This window comes from Carassius auratus, chromosome 16, assembly GCF_003368295.1.
Source record: "Carassius auratus strain Wakin chromosome 16, ASM336829v1, whole genome shotgun sequence".
Classification (NCBI taxonomy): domain Eukaryota; kingdom Metazoa; phylum Chordata; class Actinopteri; order Cypriniformes; family Cyprinidae; genus Carassius; species Carassius auratus.
In genome coordinates, this window is record NC_039258.1 from 27672884 (window position 1) to 27691005 (window position 18122).

General features: G+C 37.1%; 1 protein-coding gene across 4 annotated transcripts in view; it reads left to right on the forward strand.

The window, feature by feature from the left end:
- cadm4 (cell adhesion molecule 4) overlaps nucleotides 1–18122 on the forward strand; it is a 129197-nt gene that overhangs the window by 101635 nt on the left and 9440 nt on the right. For 3 of the 4 annotated variants that reach the window (XM_026285052.1, XM_026285050.1, XM_026285049.1), the window contains exons 3-7: nucleotides 3069–3356; nucleotides 5734–5895; nucleotides 7185–7275; nucleotides 10653–10825; nucleotides 15778–15855. In XM_026285052.1, the coding sequence (XP_026140837.1) occupies nucleotides 3069–3356; nucleotides 5734–5895; nucleotides 7185–7275; nucleotides 10653–10825; nucleotides 15778–15855 (792 nt within the window). The remainder of the gene's footprint in view (nucleotides 1–3068; nucleotides 3357–5733; nucleotides 5896–7184; nucleotides 7276–10652; nucleotides 10826–15777; nucleotides 15856–18122) is intronic. The other variant, XM_026285053.1, reaches the window with a different exon arrangement.

The following is an 18122-nucleotide window of genomic DNA, read 5'->3' on the forward strand; positions in this document are numbered from 1 at the left end:
CCACTTGTTCAACTTGCCTGGTCAAATAAAGGTTAAATATTTCACAAAGTGACTTTTTCTCAAAATACAATGCATGTCACAGTATTGACTTTCTTTTAGAAACTGTCTCAAAGTGTGACAATATATATCTCATAACGACAATTTTCTCATTTTAAACTTAATATTATAATTAATAAAAATGGCAAACCTTTATACACTCTCAGAAAAAAAAGTTTTAAAGGCTACCTTACTACCTTATTTACTCCTGAAGTGTGCATTTTAGTACCTTTTGAAAAGCTACCGTCCCAGTGACAGCCTTTTTTCTGAGTGTAGAGTCTGCTAAGCATCATTTAAAGTTTGACAAAGATCTTATTAAAGTTCTTTCCCAGTTTTATTACATTGCAGCTGCTGCTTTTTCTTTTTTTTTTTGGTTTTTATTTAGCAAAAGTACTAGAATTAATTTATTGAGCACTCCCTCTGTGACGCTGAGTTCATCAGACACATTCCATATACATTAATGGTTCTCTTGTAGCGCTGGTAAGTGGTAAATATGTTAAACACAACCTTGGAGTCCGTGCTAGCAGTGGAGCAGTCTCTTTTCATGCTGGTTAGCTTTTATCATCTTTGGAATATATTTATACTGGCGCCATCAGTCTTTCTGAAATCCTTTTTAACTGATTACACCTTATTTCAATTCCTTTTTAAAGATCCTTTTATGTAATAACCTTTGTTTTTTCCATCGCAGCCGTCACTATCGCTCAAATTTGAAATCCCTTTAAGTGATGACTCTCTGTCACCCTCGTTTTACATGATATGCAATGTGTTTTCAGCCTTGCCTTTGTAACCCTTGCCTCAGCAAAGGACTCAGAAAGCATACGTAATTCACTGAAAAAAGGGAATAGAGAAAAAGAATGAAATTGCTAGAAACAGAAAGGACCACAAAAGCTAAAAGCTGAATTAGTATCCGTGATCTCTGCTTTTATAAGTGCACATAATTGGGCCATTTTGTAGGAGCTAAATCACCCCTCTTCTGAGCCATTCACACCACTATTCTCAGACACACTTTTTGCTAACAATCTTTAGGCTTTTAATATCGGTGGATTCTCATGACAGCTCCGGGCTGCTCTTACTGCTTGAGTGCCCTTGTCTAAATGTACAGAAAAATGCAAATGAAAACCTCTGCTTGATAACTAATGAATCCCGATAACAGTCTTTTAGCAGGCAGCAGGGCGTAAATATCCCTCAGCGGTCATGTATACAATAGCCTATCAGCATGCGCCCTTTCCATGAGATTCCTTCAGACTGGCCAGATCTGTGAGCTATGTAAATGAGGCGTGACTAAAGGTGACACCGGCCTGGACAATGCATTGACATTTCCCTGCCATTTAGCATGAGCGGAGGCATTTATCTCCTTTAGTGAGGCTCTTTTACTTCTGTCGCGTGAAACATGGCTTGAGTGAGAAGATCCATGTCACAGAAAGAGCTTACTCACTTCTTCAGAATCATTGATTCATTCACTCACTTGTTCATTCATTCAAACATGAATTGATTCATTCACTTGTTTGCTCATTTAGTCACTCATTTGCAATGCTTACTCATTCAGTTTCCAACATGCCACACTGATAAATAAATGCAGCCAAGGTGTGGAAAATATCTGGGTTCACTCAAGAGCACAGTCGGCCACAAAAAAAGAGTTTTAAAGGGAAGTAGCGAGAAAAGGAGTATTTAGGGCTGTTCAATACAAAACAGTTTGTGTGAATCTTGTCCCAAAGAGGTCCATCCAGCCTTTGTTGCCAGCGTCATTATTTGTTATTATTATTATTATTATTTTCTTACAATTGATTATTCTTTCACCTTGGTTTCAAAGCGCAAATGGTTTTCAACAATAGTCCTCCATGCTTCTGTTTTCTGCTTCCCCTCAGTATTTGTGTGTTGTTCTGTGTCAGCTGTTCTGTGAGAGATGCTAGTTAAAAACCCTCATCTGTTGTTTTCTTCTCCTTTTCATCTTCTCCTTTTTATGTTGCTCCATTCTTTTGATCTTTATTGTGTGATTTTTCTTGTTTGAGTTGGAGGAGTTAATTGAAGCTTTGACTTGCGAATAAAAAAACTACTACTAATTAAAAGTAGTTAAGCTACAAGATTCCCTTTTGATTGTAGCTAGCAACTCTACAAGCCTCTACAAATGCTTTGTTACCTAAAAGGTAATACTATTTTATTTTACTATGAAGTTACTTACAAAACTCGAAAGACAAAGTATTTATAGGCCTATATCTTACACAATCATTCTTTTTTTTTTTTTTTTTTTGACAACTAAACAATTGAAAAAATTAGTTTGGCAGAGTCGGCCAAAAAAAGGTTAATGAAAAAAAACTTTTATGCTCATTAAGGTTGTATTTATTGAATTAAAAATACAATGAAATCAGTAATAATGTGAAATATATTACCAGTTACAATTTCCATTTTCTGTCTCAGTGTTTTTTAAAATTCCATTCCAATTCCAATTCTGTTCCAGTTTCAGCTTCCATTTCTCCAGAAATCATTCTAATGTAAACATATCATGTCTTTAATGTTACATGTGATCAGTTTAATGAATCCTCATTGGAACAACAGTATTAATTTCTTTAAAAAAAACTTTTGAATGGTAGTGTAGTTAAGTTAGTAGCATTTGTATGGCTCTTTTTCTTTTCACAGAGCCATTTTATTGCTTAAGTTAGTGTGAATTTCCAACCACAACCCATTTTACTTGTGTAATGGGCTTGACTTGATTTTAATCATTGTGAAAAGAAGGCGATATAAACCAGAATGAAACAAAACTCGAAATAGGGTTTCTAAAACAATGCCTAAATGCCTATTTGGGCGTCAGCGGAAAAGGGAAGTCATTTCAGAGGAGAAAGTCATTCCATTTTGATTAAAAATTAAAAAGACACATTTTCTTCTTTGCAATAACACGCACCACAGAAATTGCTCAAAATAAGGCTAGAAGGATGCATTTAGAAAGCAAATAGGTTCAATTTGAATTTAATTTGAACTTGCGTGTCCTGTGGTTCCTTTATCCTTACTTATCCCTACTCTCTCTCCCTCTCTTCCAGCACTAAAAGACGACCGTTTTCAGATGGTTCTTTTCACACAGCGTCTGGTGCGGATCACGTTGACTAATGTAAGCGTATCTGACGAGGGTGGCTACTTCTGCCAGCTCTACACCGATGACACACACCACCAGGTGGCGACGCTGTCGGTGGTGGTGCCCCCAGAGGTGCCAACGGTGGAGGTGAAGACAGAGGCAGTGGAGGGTGGAGAGGTGGAACTCACATGTGTGTCCCCGCGGAGCAAACCACCAGCCACCCTGCGCTGGGTCCGAGATCGCCGAGAAATCGCAGGTGAGTAATTTAAATGTCACAATTCTTGTAATTACACATTCCGTGCAGCCACATTTTTATACTATACATGCACTTACAAATATGAAAGACACATAAGCACATATACAAACACAAAAGAGTCAGCTTTTCTTAAAACCCCTTTAATTGTGTGCATATTTGCTTTGTCTCTGTCAGACTCTCTATTTTCACGGTAAATGTCATGCATTTCAACTAATCTCTCTGACAGCCAGGAAGATACGCTTTGCTCCTCTCCCCCATGTGTTTGCACATTGGCACATTTTCCCCTCTATTGCTTTATGTCACTCTATCGAATTTCAAATGCATCTGTCCATCTGGGTCCCTTTGGATGTGTGCAAAAGAAAGTTTTTTTTTGTCACATACACTCCCACACACACAGAACTGGATCCAGGTGCAGCTCCAATCTGTGCCTTTAATTCCTTTTCTTTTAACTGTACCTCTCAATTTCCTGCTTTCTCTCCCTTCTTTTTCTCACTGCCACCGTATTTTCTATATCTTTTTGTTCCAGCTTTTGTTTTTAGGCTGCAAGAAGGGAAAAACATGGAGAAAGAAAATGACAAAGACACGGAGACAGGAAAAAAAGAGCGAGATTGTAGGTTTTGGCACTCTAGCAATGATGGCAAGTGTCTGTCTGCGACAGATTCAGTACAACAGGGCTCAGTTTGAATTTAGTCTGCTGCTGTTTTGCTTCAGTGAAAATAATTTAAATGTCTGCCTGATCAAAGATATTTAAGCAATATCACACAAGTAGGAGTTACGTAAAGGAAGTTTATGTCAAATACTGTGTTTCAGACCAAATCTTCTGTTAATTCACCAACCAGCACACAGGCTGACAACAACTTTTTTTAAAAGGCTGCACCAAGGCTGAATTCATTTAACTATTATTATTATTAAAAAAAAAATACTGACCCCGAACTTTCACCAGTAGTGTACACTTTTACAAGGGGTAGATCACCCCAAAATTCTGTCATTAATTACTCACCTTCATGTCGTTCCAAACCCGTAAGACCTTCAATCATCTTCTAAACACAAATTAAGCTATTTAGAATGCATTCCGAGAGCTCTCGGAGTGCATCAGAAATACCGTATTTTCTGGACTATAAGTCGCACTTTTTTTTCATAGTTTGGCTGGTCCTGCGACTTATAGTCAGGTGCGACTTATTTATCAAAATTAATTTGACATGAACCGAGAGAAATGAACCAATATTAATAAACCAATACCGCGAGAGGCTGTAGACGGTAATGTTTTCTCTTGGTTCTTGGTTCTAAATAAATGCAACTTAAAGTCCAGTGTGACTTATATATGTTTTTTTCCTCATCATGACGTATTTTTGGACTGATGCGACTTATACTCAGGTGCGACTTATAGTCCGAAAAATACGGTATCTTAATTTGTGTTCGGAAGATGAACGAAAGTCTTAAGGGTTTAATAAATTAGTCGACAACCCTTTAGGTTAACCTCAGTTAACTCCTAATTTACTACTCATTAATAGTTAGTAAGTTTGTTTTGGGTTGGATTAAAGGTTCTAGAATGTGGTCATGCAGAAAAATGCATTAATATGTGCCTAATAAGCAGCTAATATTCTAGTAATATGCATGCTAATAAGCTACTAGTTATTAGTTAGAACTGGTCTTTAAAATAAAGTGTTACCAGTGAGTCTTATTGTACATTGTTGCTTTAGAATCTTCTCTTAGCTGTTCACGTCTTGAAGAAACGTGAGAGCAGTCCAAAACCTGTTCCTGACTCAGAAATAATTTGTTTCTATGGCAATGCTCACAACGCCAGATAGGATGTGTTTGTGGCTTTGTTGTCGGTCACAGCAGAACACTTGTCCATTTACATGCTCCTTCAAAACAAAACACGAAGTGAGTATACAATTACATATCAACCAGAAATATGTATTGATTTGTTTTAAGCCGCTGCCATTTCGCTTGTTTTTATATGAAGTCGCAATGGTCAGCTGAACAAGTGCTTTCTGTAAAATACACGTTAGAAACCCATAATCTTCATAAATCTGCAAGACTCTGTTCGACCTCACGCTCTTATCGACCTACACTTCCCTCAGTCTGTTTCATCACCCCATTACTGCCCTTCACTCGCCCCTTGTCATTTCGGTTTTCATCATCAAATTAAAACTTAATAGTCTCAGCAGGATAATAGAGTCTGTTCTGTGGTTGTGCAATCGATGTGTGTAAGGTTTATTGCTCAGCGCGTCCGATTCAGACTGTTTGAAGTAATCAGGGCGAGCGCGCAGTCCTTTGTATGAAAGCTATGCAAATAATGTCCGGCTGAAAATGTGAACACACACTGTTAAAAATTTGAGCTAACTGACTTCTGTTCCTCTCTTTTTTCGTTCAGGTGTGATCTCTCAGCAGGAGAACGGCAAGACTGTGAGTGTTTCCAACACGATCCGTATCCCCGTGGAGAGGAAAGATAACGGAGCTGCGCTGAGCTGTGAGGCGTCTCACCCGGCACTCGTGGGGCAGAAGCGAGTTCGGCACTACAGCCTGGACGTTCACTGTGAGCCAACAATGCCGTCCCGTTTCTATGACTACCGCCATATTAGACCGATTAACGGTTGTTATTAGCTCACTGAAGCCCCATCTGTTTAAACATGTTCACTTGGCAAGCCTCTAACAAGGTTTGTTTGTGTTACATCTTGCTTGGTATGATAAAGGACGAGAAGACAGCAGTATCCCATTACACAGCACTACAGTGTTAACAGAAACACTCGAGATGTGATACTCTGGAAGGGTTTCAACCAATAAAAATATCTTATATTAACTTTACACAAGGACTTAACTCTCATAAAGTTGCTGTAAAAATCCGAAGGGCTTTACTCTATAAAAAGACAGTCGAGTTCAAATAAAATTGAGTGTATTGCTGTTGTTACACAGTGAGTTTAAATCAGACACCTGCTAAAAATGTGTTGAGGCACTTGCTCTGTTATAAAAACTAGTGAGTTGTAGGCAGTAGGCAGCATTTTAAGAGGTTGGTAAGCTTTATTTTTAAGTTTTTGAAAGAAGCCTCGCCCAGGCTGAATTTATTTGTATCAGAAATACAATAAAACAGTAATAATGTAAAATATAATTACAATTAAAAATGTTACTTTTTTAACGTATTTACTATATTGCAATGGACCCACTTTTATATTAACTGTCTTTAACTACATTTTACTTAATTTTGAAACAATCATAATTAATTTCTGTAGTTACATCTGTAATTAAAAAACTCTAACCCTATACCTTAACCCATACTTAAACCTAACCAGAGCACCAGATCTTTCCCTAAACTCCATATGCCACATGAGTAGAAGCAAAAGTGATCTATTTAAATGATTATTTTATTGAGTTCAAAATTATTATTTTTTACATTTCTGTCACTTACTGTAATTTTTGATCAGTTTAATGCATCCTTGTTGAATAAATGTATTAATTTCTTGCAAAGAAATAAAAATGTATTTACACTAGCCCAAGCCTTTGAATGATAGTTTATAAAAATAGTCTTAAATAATAAATAGATCATGATTAAATGTTTAATTAAGTGTTTAAGAAGAAAATATTGTACTCATATGTGTGTTTATTTTTTATAATTATTATAATGTTATAATTATTATACGATCATTTGCACTGGCTGTATTAAAAGTCCAGAGCAGCATTCAGTTATGTATTCAAGTGTTTGTTCCAAAGCAGTACTTTGCATTTCAGTCTGGATACTGCAATTGAAGACAGTATGTGTTCACTAGACTTTGTGACAGAGCTCTTTACCTGTTTTATTCCCTCTCTCTATCCTTCTCTTCATCTCTGCAGTTGCTCCTACGGTGAAAATCATTCCCCCTCAGGGCATCCTCCGAGAGGGAGACTCCCTCAGTCTCACCTGCTCTGTTACCGGCAACCCACTGTGAGTGTACAAGAGCATGTGTGTTTTCTTTGGGAATCTATCTGTCAGGTTGCGTGTGGGAGATTTTGATGGATGTGGAAGCGCGTATGAAGTTCAGTTTCAACATGTGCTTTAAAATCTAATCATCTGAACTGGTCCCACAAGAACAGCTTTTATCTTTTAATGCTCCAAAAATGCTTAAAAGAGGATCATCTCAATCCAGCTCGAATTAAGTATAACGGCTCTGAACAAAGATGATCCTGCGTCTGTATAAGAGAGAGAAGAGCCTTGCCTCTGTTCCTCCTCCCATCTCGGTGTCTCTCTCTCATTATTTCACCTTCAATATCAATTTCAAAGTACACCTTAAAAGCAGTGACTGGAAAACTAAAATAAAATTGTATTGTATATTTAATAAAATTACTGCCACATTTATTTATTTATAAATAATAAAAAAACTAGTGTTTTAATGTAAGTAGCAATAAAGACTGAAGTCATAATACAGTAGGCTATACAATAAAAGGAAATTGAAGTTTTATTACAAGTAATGGCATTATTTATTTATTCATAAAATAACAAATATTTTATTTGAAGATGTAAATGAATTTTGCTGTGAAGGTGGAGGGAATAAAAAGTAATAACAGTAGATAAATAAAATAAAAAAAGATCAAATAAATTGGTATTGTACATTATAATTTGTATTACACCTGCAACCTTTATTTGTTCATAAATTATATAAAATAGAAATTAAACAGAAATAGAAATAGAAATACAGACAAAGATAAAATAGAAAATAGAATAGAAGTAGTAGTAAAGACTGAAGTCATCATACGAAATATTGTATTGTATTATTATTTTTATTGCAGTTAATCCATTATTTATTTATTTATAAAATAACTTTTTTTTAATGAGTTTTAATTATTTAAAAAAATATCTGGTCATATTTGTAATAAAAATAATAACAGTATGCAATAAAATAAAACCAAAGAGGATTAAATGAACAATTAAAAAAATACATTACTGAAAATATTATTGCTACAACAGATGCAAGTGTTTTTCTGCCAATTTTGATACATTGGAATGAGGCTTCAGAGTTTTTCAGGGACATTTCTCTCTTTCCACACTAAACGTCTTATACTGAAAGAGAAAGTGTCCCTCTGTCAACCTCTCCAATGTCACAGCGAGCACAGACGCTTTCTTCCTTCAGAAGGCATGTTTGTCTCTGTCTGTCTTTTTTCTGTGGCTTGACCGTGGTCACTGAGGCTCTTCTCCCTAAGAGCCTGTGAGCAGAAAGCCATTAAACCTCTCCAGAGCCTCGTAAGGGACCGCTACAGAAATGAAAGATGGGCAGATAGAGAGGACGCTTGAGCTGCCACTCATTTTGCACTGAAATGGGGAAATGACAGTGTGAAGAAAGGAAAGAAAGAAATGAAAGGCTCCGTGATTTATGCGGTAGGGAGAAAGAGAGTGCGAAACATGTAAATGTTTAATTGTAGGGGCATGTTTGAAGATTACAGAATGCGGTGATGAGAAATGAGAATAGACTGCCCACCCACAGAGAGACCGCTCTCTGGATAGGTTGAGATAAATGAGTGTATCGATGGGAGGAATGAGAGATGGATCCAGATGCCGCTCTACAGTAACTGAACTCACAGTACACTGCCTCGTGCTGCTTGGTTATAAAGCCATTACGATCATGTTCGTCCGACATTAATCACCAATTAAACACAGTCTGCATTTGTGGGAGAGGTGTGTTTATTATTCCTCGGCGCTCTGGCTGGCTCATCCTCAGCGTTTGTGCTCGTGTGTGTGTGTGTGTGTGTTTGTGTGGTACTGTATGCCGAATCCTGCGAGGGCTGTAATTAAACGTGTCCTGTGGGATTACGGTGGGGGATGACGTAGACTTGTCTTCTAGCCAGGGTGGATGAGGGATGAGGCGTTTCACAGGCGGTGGGCTCAGAACTGAAGCCTCAGGCTTTTTGCCCTACAGTTTCCATGTATCTCCTGCTGCTGTGGATCACCTCGCAGCTGTTTGTGTGTGTGTGTGTGTGTGTGTTGGGTAATCTCCTCCTTTCATGCTCTTTTGTCTCTGTCTGGCTGGTATTATCTGCTAGGACTATCCTCTCTTCTCTACTCCTCTCTTCTTTGAAAAATATCAGATATGTAAAGGTATATGAAATATCTATTTTCCAGTAAAAATAAATAAATAAAAAATCAGACGTTCTTAAAATGCGATTAATGCAGTCATGAGTAGATTACTGCTTTTATAAATCCAAGACCGTAATGTTGAGTAAAAATAATACTAGATTTTATTCAATTTTAAATAATTAAAAACTTCTTGCTAATTAAATGGATAAAACCTAGTGTTTTGAAGGATAGTGGAGAAGACTGGTAAAGATTCTAAAATTAGAGTTAATGAGTTCTTGAGGGCTGCGCTGCGATCCTTAAATAGAGTCTTTTAATGTCATATAATGGTCCTGGTTCAAAATATGCCTGACAACATTTTTGGTATCTGAACTTCTTTTAAACATTTAATTGCATTGAGGTCGATGTCTAAATCATGGTAAAAATGTATGATAGTTAATATGTTTAAAAAAAATGCACTGGACACAACGTATGCATCTGTGTGTTTGTCCACAAACAAAACAGTTAGCTTAATGGCTTTAAAGAATGAGTCACTGAATCATTCTTTCAACTTATTCATTCCAAAACATAAATACAAGTGAATGTCTCAGTCCAAAACTGCGTACTTTGACAAGGTACACAAAATAAAGAAATTACTTTGCAACCATTAAATGTACATTAATGTGTGTAGTATAAATGTAATCCAGATGTACCATATTCATCATGTTGTCATTGTCATGTGACCCTTTCAGTTGTGTCTCTTCACTGCTATTCACAAATCTTCTCTTTGAGGATGGGTTAGTAATGTGTCCATTAGATGCTTACTCAAAAGAGATTCAGTGGGGAGTATATATATATATATATATATATATATATATATATATATATATATATATATATATATATATATATATATATATATATATATATATATATATATATATATATATATATATATATATATATATATATATATATATATTTAACATGCTTTCTGAAAACAAATCCTATCTTACACAAATAATGCACGTTTGAAATAACTTATTTGTTTTGAGGCTGTTTACATTTTTTACCAGACAAAAATACTTATTAATAAATGTTATTTCTCCCCCAAATCCTGTCTTTTTCATCTTTTTTATAAGATCTGATTTCTATTCTCTTTCATCCCTTGTGTCTCATTATTTGGAAAAGTTGTTTTTCAAGCTTTTCTTTTAATGCCTTGTTCCTTCTTTTATAAATTCTTGATGGCTTCTTTAATGTAATGTCTTTATTTCTAGACCTCGTGACATCCAGTGGTCGCGAGTGAATGACACTCTTCCTGAGAGGGCGGAGAAAACGGGCAACATTCTCCATATGTCTCGCCTCAGCCAATCACACAACGGCACCTACCTCTGTCAGGCGCATAATAATTACGGCCGTGCAGCAGACCACTACACACTGCTGGTGTATGGTAAGAAAACAAACATGTCTGGTCAAATGACCCCTTCTAAACTACTCAGTACAGTCCCCATTTTTGCATGTCAAGTTATGTAGGCTTAGATTTGAAACCTGTTTTCACGAAACAGTTCTATATGTATATGCATGAACACCTACACTTTCTTTTCCATTTGAGAACAGCGTGGGTTCTTTATAGCTACAGAGGTGGTTTACTGAGAATCTTGTTCTCTCACCATGGTGTGTGTTTTTTAGTCCTCCCCCTCTCGCCCTGGTCTGCCCCCTGTGGTTGTTCAGGGTACTGCATCTTCCAGCAGTGTTTGTAGACCTACAGGATGTATGATGTATTTTGAAAGAGTGCAAGAAATGAGATCCCCAGAGGTCTTCCTCCTTTCTTTCTCTTTTTTCCTCCTCCTTTTTTTTTTTTTTTTGCATGGTAATGACAGCCATCAAATACGCACCTTAACGAGGCAGCTCGGAGAGCGCAGGTGGGTGGGAATGTCATCTTTCATCCCGCTTCTATCCTTCGCTCTCTCTCTCTTCTGCTCGTTCTTTTTACAGTTCTGTGTAGGTGAGCCTCTTAGCTTTGAAACACCTCTGCACTTCAGAAAATGTCCCAGGAATCCCTTTCTCTGCCTATTTATTCTTCCGTCCTTCCACTCTGCATTATTTCCTCCCTGTTTTACTTCTTCCTTCTTTTCTTCCTTTATGCATTCCATCTTTCCTTACTTCTTCTTTTCTTCCCCCTTCATTTGTCCCCCAATTCGTCCATCTTTCCTGTTTCTTTTTTTGTTTCCTTCTCCCTTTGTTCCTTCTTTTATCAATCCTTCCAATTTTCCTTCCTTACATTAATAATTGCTTTGTTCCTTCTTCCTCCTGTCTTTCCTTTTTTCCTGCCTTCCTCATTTCCTTAAATTTTTCCTTCCTTCCTTCCTGTCCTTCCCTTATTTTTCTAACCTTCCTTAATCTTTCTTTCTTTCTTTCTTTCTTTCTTTCTTTCTTTCTTTCTTTCTTTCTTTCTTTCTTTCTTTCTTTCTTCCTACAGTTGTCCCATTTCATCCTTTCTTTTTATGTGCTTTTTCTTTTCCTTCATTCCTTTCAGTTTTCATCCTTTTATCCTTCCTTTGTTTAGTTTCCTTCCATTCTTCCTGTTTATTTTTTCTTTCTTCGTTTCCTCGTCCTTTTATCTTTTCATCCATCCTTAATTTTTTTCTTTCCTTCCTAAGTTTATTAATGGCTTTGTTCCTACTTCCTTGCATATTTCCTTTGTTGCTTCCTTCCCTCCTTTTCTCCACTCCTTCTATTTTTCTAATTTTACAGCCTTTCTTCTTTTCTTCTTGTCCTTACCTTCCACTGTTTTTGTGACCTTCCTTAATTCTTTCTTTCATTCTTAGACCCTTTTTTTCCTTCATTCATGTACTTTTTTCTTAGTTTTTATCCTCTCCTTCCTTCATTCATTTCTCATTTCCTTCCTTAGGTTTAATAGTTCATTCGTACCACCCCATCTTTTCCCCCTTTAAACCCTTTTCCTTTCCTTCATATTCATACTTCTTTATTCCTACAGTTACATCGTTTTCATTTCTCTTTTCCTCCTTCTTCTTTATTTTTCTTCCTTCCTCTCATCTTTTCTTTATTTCCCTCCTCCCTCTCTTCTTTCCTCCCCTTCTATATTCCTTTCTTCCTTTGTTTCTTCTTTTCTTTTATCATTCATTACTTCCTTCCTGCCTTCCCTATATCCCGTCTTCCTTCCTACCTTCATTCCTTTCTTCCCTCCTTTGTCTTTCTTTCATTGCTCTTCTACACGGAACAAGACCTTCCCATTTAATGTGTTTGTGTGGGAGTAAATGAACGAGATTTGGTGTTAACTTTCAGAGGTATCAGCGTATTTAGGCTTCATCCGCTGGAAATCCCAGGCTCACTGCAACTAAAAGAGAGAAATGTCTGACTGCTGAAGGCTGATAGAGGATGAGGGAGAACCATGGAGATGATGAGTCAGCAGTCACAGAGACACGAGAGGGTGCAGGAAGGCTGATCTCAATATCTCGCTGCTTCTCACTGACAAACTTTTTTCTCACTGATTTATTTTATGTCTAAAGTGACCGTGAAGTGCAAAATGAGGAGCAACCAGCCAATATGAATAGAATGATGATTATAAAATGGAGAAGGGTGAGAGAAAGTCTAAAGGAGTCAGGAGAAACAAAATGAATCAGGGAAATAAAGAATGCAAAAGGATAGAGGAGGAGGAGACTTTGTTTTTCAGAAATTTCGCAATTTACGCTGGCTGATATGCAAGTGTGTATTTACCACATGGCTCAACAGGTACGCCTGTCTGTGCTGCGTTATCTCTGTCTGTCTGGAAACTTTTACATTTGCATATATATTCAGTACACACCTTTTTAACCAAACTCACTTAAGAAGCATTTTAATGTGCTACGACTATTTATATTTATTTTAGTGTGCCTTTGTGGGTTCAGGTTTTGCCTACACAAGAACTGCTAAACCTGAAATCACCTACATTGTTGGCAGCATCCAAAAGTCTCCAGGGCAAACGTCTTAAACATGCTAAACAATGCTTTATTGCAAATACAAAAAAATGTAAAAGGTGTCTCAGTGCTAGACTGAAGATTAGAAGGTTCATTAACTCTTTAAATATCCACTAACTAACTATTGTATAAAGCAAAGCGAATGTGAATATGTGTTCTTGTACTCCTCACCTCCACAAATGCAGCTCGTCCAGCGGTCAAACGGTCAAAGGACAGTCCCCTGGAGACATGCTTATGTAAAACAGTAGTAGTACTTAGCCATGATGGACCTCACTGCCGATAAAAACAATTACAATCGAACGACCTCAGAGGGCCACAGAGATTGAAATGAGTGAAAGGATGGATGGAGAGAGAGATGGAAGGAAAGCCACCGTTGCTCGCAGGAGAGAGAAAAGATAATGAGCTGTGGCTCTAATTGGAAGAAACAACATGGGCACTTAATTAATGAAGTGGAACTCAGGAAAAGAAGAAGAAAGCATGAGGAAGAGGGGATCAAGTAATTGAAAATGTCATATTTTATCTTTGGAGAGTCATGACAGGAATATTAACTGTGGCGAATCGAGGAGTGTGTGGAGTTGACGACAGAGACTTGGCCTTTGAGCTTGAGAGGGGAGAGGTGAGAGACTTTGGGATTTACAGACTCCGTATACGAAGAGTTAGAGCAACTTGAAGATCTGCCACTCTCTCTTTCTTTGGTGCTATAATGTGTCCCAGAAACCCAGAGAACAACATTGCTGACGTGACTCACCCAAACATCTGTGTGATGAAATGTTTATCAGCTTCCAGCCTGAGCCGCACTGATGTGCAGGAAGCAGGAAAGAAGAAACGCCTTGTAAATGATTGGTTTTGGGAAAAGTGCAGGAAAAACAGAGAAATGTCATGGATTAAAAAGTTGGAGTGCTGAAAAGAGAAGAGAGACAGGAAATGTATTGAGAAAAAAGGACCTGAATTACAGAATAGGGCAAGCAAAAACACAATTCGGTCATTACTTACTCACCCACATGTCATTCCAAACCTGTATGGCTGTCTTTCTTCCATAGAGCACAAAAGGAAAGATTTTGACTGCCGTTTTCTATGCAATTACAATAAATTGGGACCAAAGCTTTCAAGCTTAAAAAGGATCCAAAATCCCCATAAAATAACATAAAAGCATCCACATGATTTGTGTGCTATACTCCAAGTCTTCTAATATGCTGTTATTATGTGAGAAAAAGACCAAACCAGCTGCGTTATTCACAACTTTCTTTATTTTTACGTGTTGTGAGAATGCGAGAAGCAGCTATTTTGATTTGTGAATGAAATATTTTTTGGTCTGTGGATCCTTTCAGTGAATCTGGCTCACAAAATTGTCCGACTGATTTTGTTTTCCGAATTGAATTGATTCTAGTTTCGAGTTTGACTCAGTTATCCGGTCACATTGGTTCAGGGTGATATCAGTGAATCCCAATGTAAAGTTTGCTTAGTTTTTTTACACCAATCAATACTAAGTCTACAGAAGACTCAGAACTAGTTGTATGGTCAATATTTATGAAACTCATATGATTCTTTTGTGCCTGTCTTTGTTTATGGTCGGAAGAATGCCTCAATTTATGTTGGATTGGAAGATTCGGAATGGCTTAAGGTTAAGTAAATGATGGCAGAATTCAAATTTTTGGGTCAAACGTCCATTTAAGAGTAATTTTTTAAATAATCATCCCTTTAAGAATTGCTCTTAAGGAAACTATACCTTTAAATTTCTGAACTGTTATGTTCAAAATATGAGATCTTTTGCTACAGCGAAAGATAAGAGGAACTGAGAGAAGAGGGATGATTAGCAGCCCTCCTCTTTCTGAAGAGTCCTGGTGGTCTTGGGATATTGATCGGTCTGGTACCAAGCTGTTAATCCCTCGGAGTGTTGAAGCCCACACACATATGCAACCAAAAACTGTGGTGCTGCTCTTTGTTGCATAAAAAGCTGGTAGACCCATATGCAGATGGAGGAGAGAGCTGCGAGGCAGTATCAGGAACGAGATGCGGCGAGAAAGAGCGATGAGGCTAGTGTTTATGTTAGAGGTGTGGAGGATGGTGAGCAGAGCAGTAAGATTGATGATCTTTGGGACGGAGGGATTGAAGATTACAGTGTGAAAGAGAGAGCGAGCTGAGCCCGGGGTGCACGATAACTGCAGTACTTTGCAGCGGTGAGAGATGAAAGGGTGGAACAGGAAGCTGCTGCACCCTGCTGGCTGGAGATGTTACACGCAAAGTGACCCTTGACCCCAGTCGCGGGGTGTAATTCATGAACATCATGGTTTATCTCTTGATCACACACTCGTACACTCACTCATACACTGATAGTCCTCATGTTGCATGTGTTTTCCCCTGCATGTGCTTTTATATAGCTGCAGTAGCTTGTTAATAACCCTGTTGTACATCCATTCCCTTGTAGTGTCTGTCCCTCCCAAATCTCATTCTGCCATCGCTCACCCCAACCATCCATCCTCCAGCTTTACAAAGGAATACCAAGGTAACCCTTCTTCCATCACCTCACCTTAACTCATCTCCATTACACTATTCACTTCCCTTTTACCTTTGTTTTATTCGCTGGGTTGCACTTAATGTTAGTTTATTGCACCAAAAATAGTCATACTTTAGTTTTGCATGACTAAATAGAAATTTCTGTCTTTCCCTAAGAATAATTCAGGTTGTTTTTGTTATTGTAGCTGTAAGAATTATGTAACCAACCTCTGTTGTGATTGACTACCCTCTTCAATTGTGCAACGAGTGACAGTTTCATTACAGTGCTGGCACAATGAGCGCTGTATTAATATTTATTTTTCATCTTCTCATTCTTCCACACAAATTTCTGCAGTTATTTCTGCTTGCTTCGTTTGTTTTGCAAGTTATGTTCATCATAATTTCAGCCTTATGCTGCCTTTTCACTGATGTGACAAACTATAAAAGCAAAAGTCATTGATTTCCAAATGATTTCCAAATGAGAGTCACACAGCAGCTTACGCTCCTCGGTTAGTGCAGGATATTTAGTTCTGTTTGATAATATGTGACTGGCCATATGATAAGGAATATCATATTAAATGGAATGAAATATTCAATTGAAAAATAATCAGTAATTGGAGACTTTATCAAAAACACCCACCACTTAAAATGGATGATAAATTTCTCAAACACAACAGCTTTGGAAAGCCCATATGTTAACAGTTCTTAAAAACATTCAATGGTTCAAGAAACATTTATTGGAAAATCTATAATGTCTGGTTTCTTTGTTGTTGTGAATTGCTGTCAGCCCTTCATATAATCTGTTTTTGGTTATTGTTAACTTTATATTTGTTTAAAAAATTGAATGCATTTGTGCTATTGACATTGGTGGTGCATCATGCCATGTTGTAGTTACAGTATAATTACTATATGACAACCAAGACATTCTATTTAGAGCATTTCATGTCCTAAGAATTATGCTTTCTATTTCAACTCAGTTAACGGCAACATGAATCTGTGCAAATTAAGTAATCAATAAACAACACCTACATAAAGCAAAAATGCAACTGCCATTATTAATATACTTTTAAAGTGTATTTTGATTATTTAGCAGCACAGTTGATATTAGTTGTCCAACTCAACTTTAAATTGTATTGTGTCTTTCTAATATTTTCAGATTAATCTTGCATTAAGACGTTTACAGTGGTCAGTTGTTGGAATTTATAAACATAATTATTACAAGATTACTACTTAATTACTATTGACTGCTGAATTCACTGCCATTTGGAATGTTTCTGTGTGACGCTGCATGCAAGGTACAAGCTGGAGCTTTCAGAATTAAGAATTTACAAGTCACAATTACAAATTATATGAGAATGTGAATGTTTTTTACTGTCCAGTTCAGAATCTCATAATTATGGTAATTCCAACATGGCATGAGCATATCTTTATGTTGATAAGGTTTTTAGCTTTCTTAATGTAACTGATTGATGTGATTGTGATACACTATATAGACAAAAGTATTGGGACAATGCTTCCCATGAACAGGTTTGGCAACTTTAGTAATTTTCATGATACAAATCTTAATGTTTAAGGATGTAATGATATTCTAGGGAATTGTGTGCTTCTGATTTTATAGAAACATTTTGGAAAGGACTCTTTCCTATTCTAACATGACAGTGCTTCTGTATATAGGCAAGGTTCAAAAAGAAATGATTGATTCAGTCAGTGTGGAACAACTTGACTGGTCTGCAGAATCCCAGCCGAACACCTCTGGTGTGACTTTAGATGTAGACCGTGAGCCAAAAACTCATCACCAAACATCACACCAAATACTTTTGTCCATCCAACTGGAGATCATATGTGCATACTGATCTCCAGTTGTGCTGCATCCCGATTCGCATTCTTTCAATGTTATCCATTTTATACCTCATCTGCAATGACATCATGAACTTTTAGAAATCTAGGTTTGGCCATGAACTTTATAAACATTCATAAACATTATACAAAAACATGAGGGAGAGTACTCTGCATGAAAGTTCTATGACTGGTAAATCAATGTTCTACTTCTTATTTCTCCTATAAGGTAAGACATTCAATTAAATGTGGACGTTACCTGTGACAAGATGATTGACAGGCCGGTTTATGCTAACAGGATGCGTATAACTATGCAACAGAGTGGCCATTAAAACACAATTTAATGACGTGATTGTATGTCTCAAAAACATTTTCTTCACAAAATGAGTACATACTTTGAGAGCACAGTATATGTAAGCGAATTGGGACACAGCTTTGTTT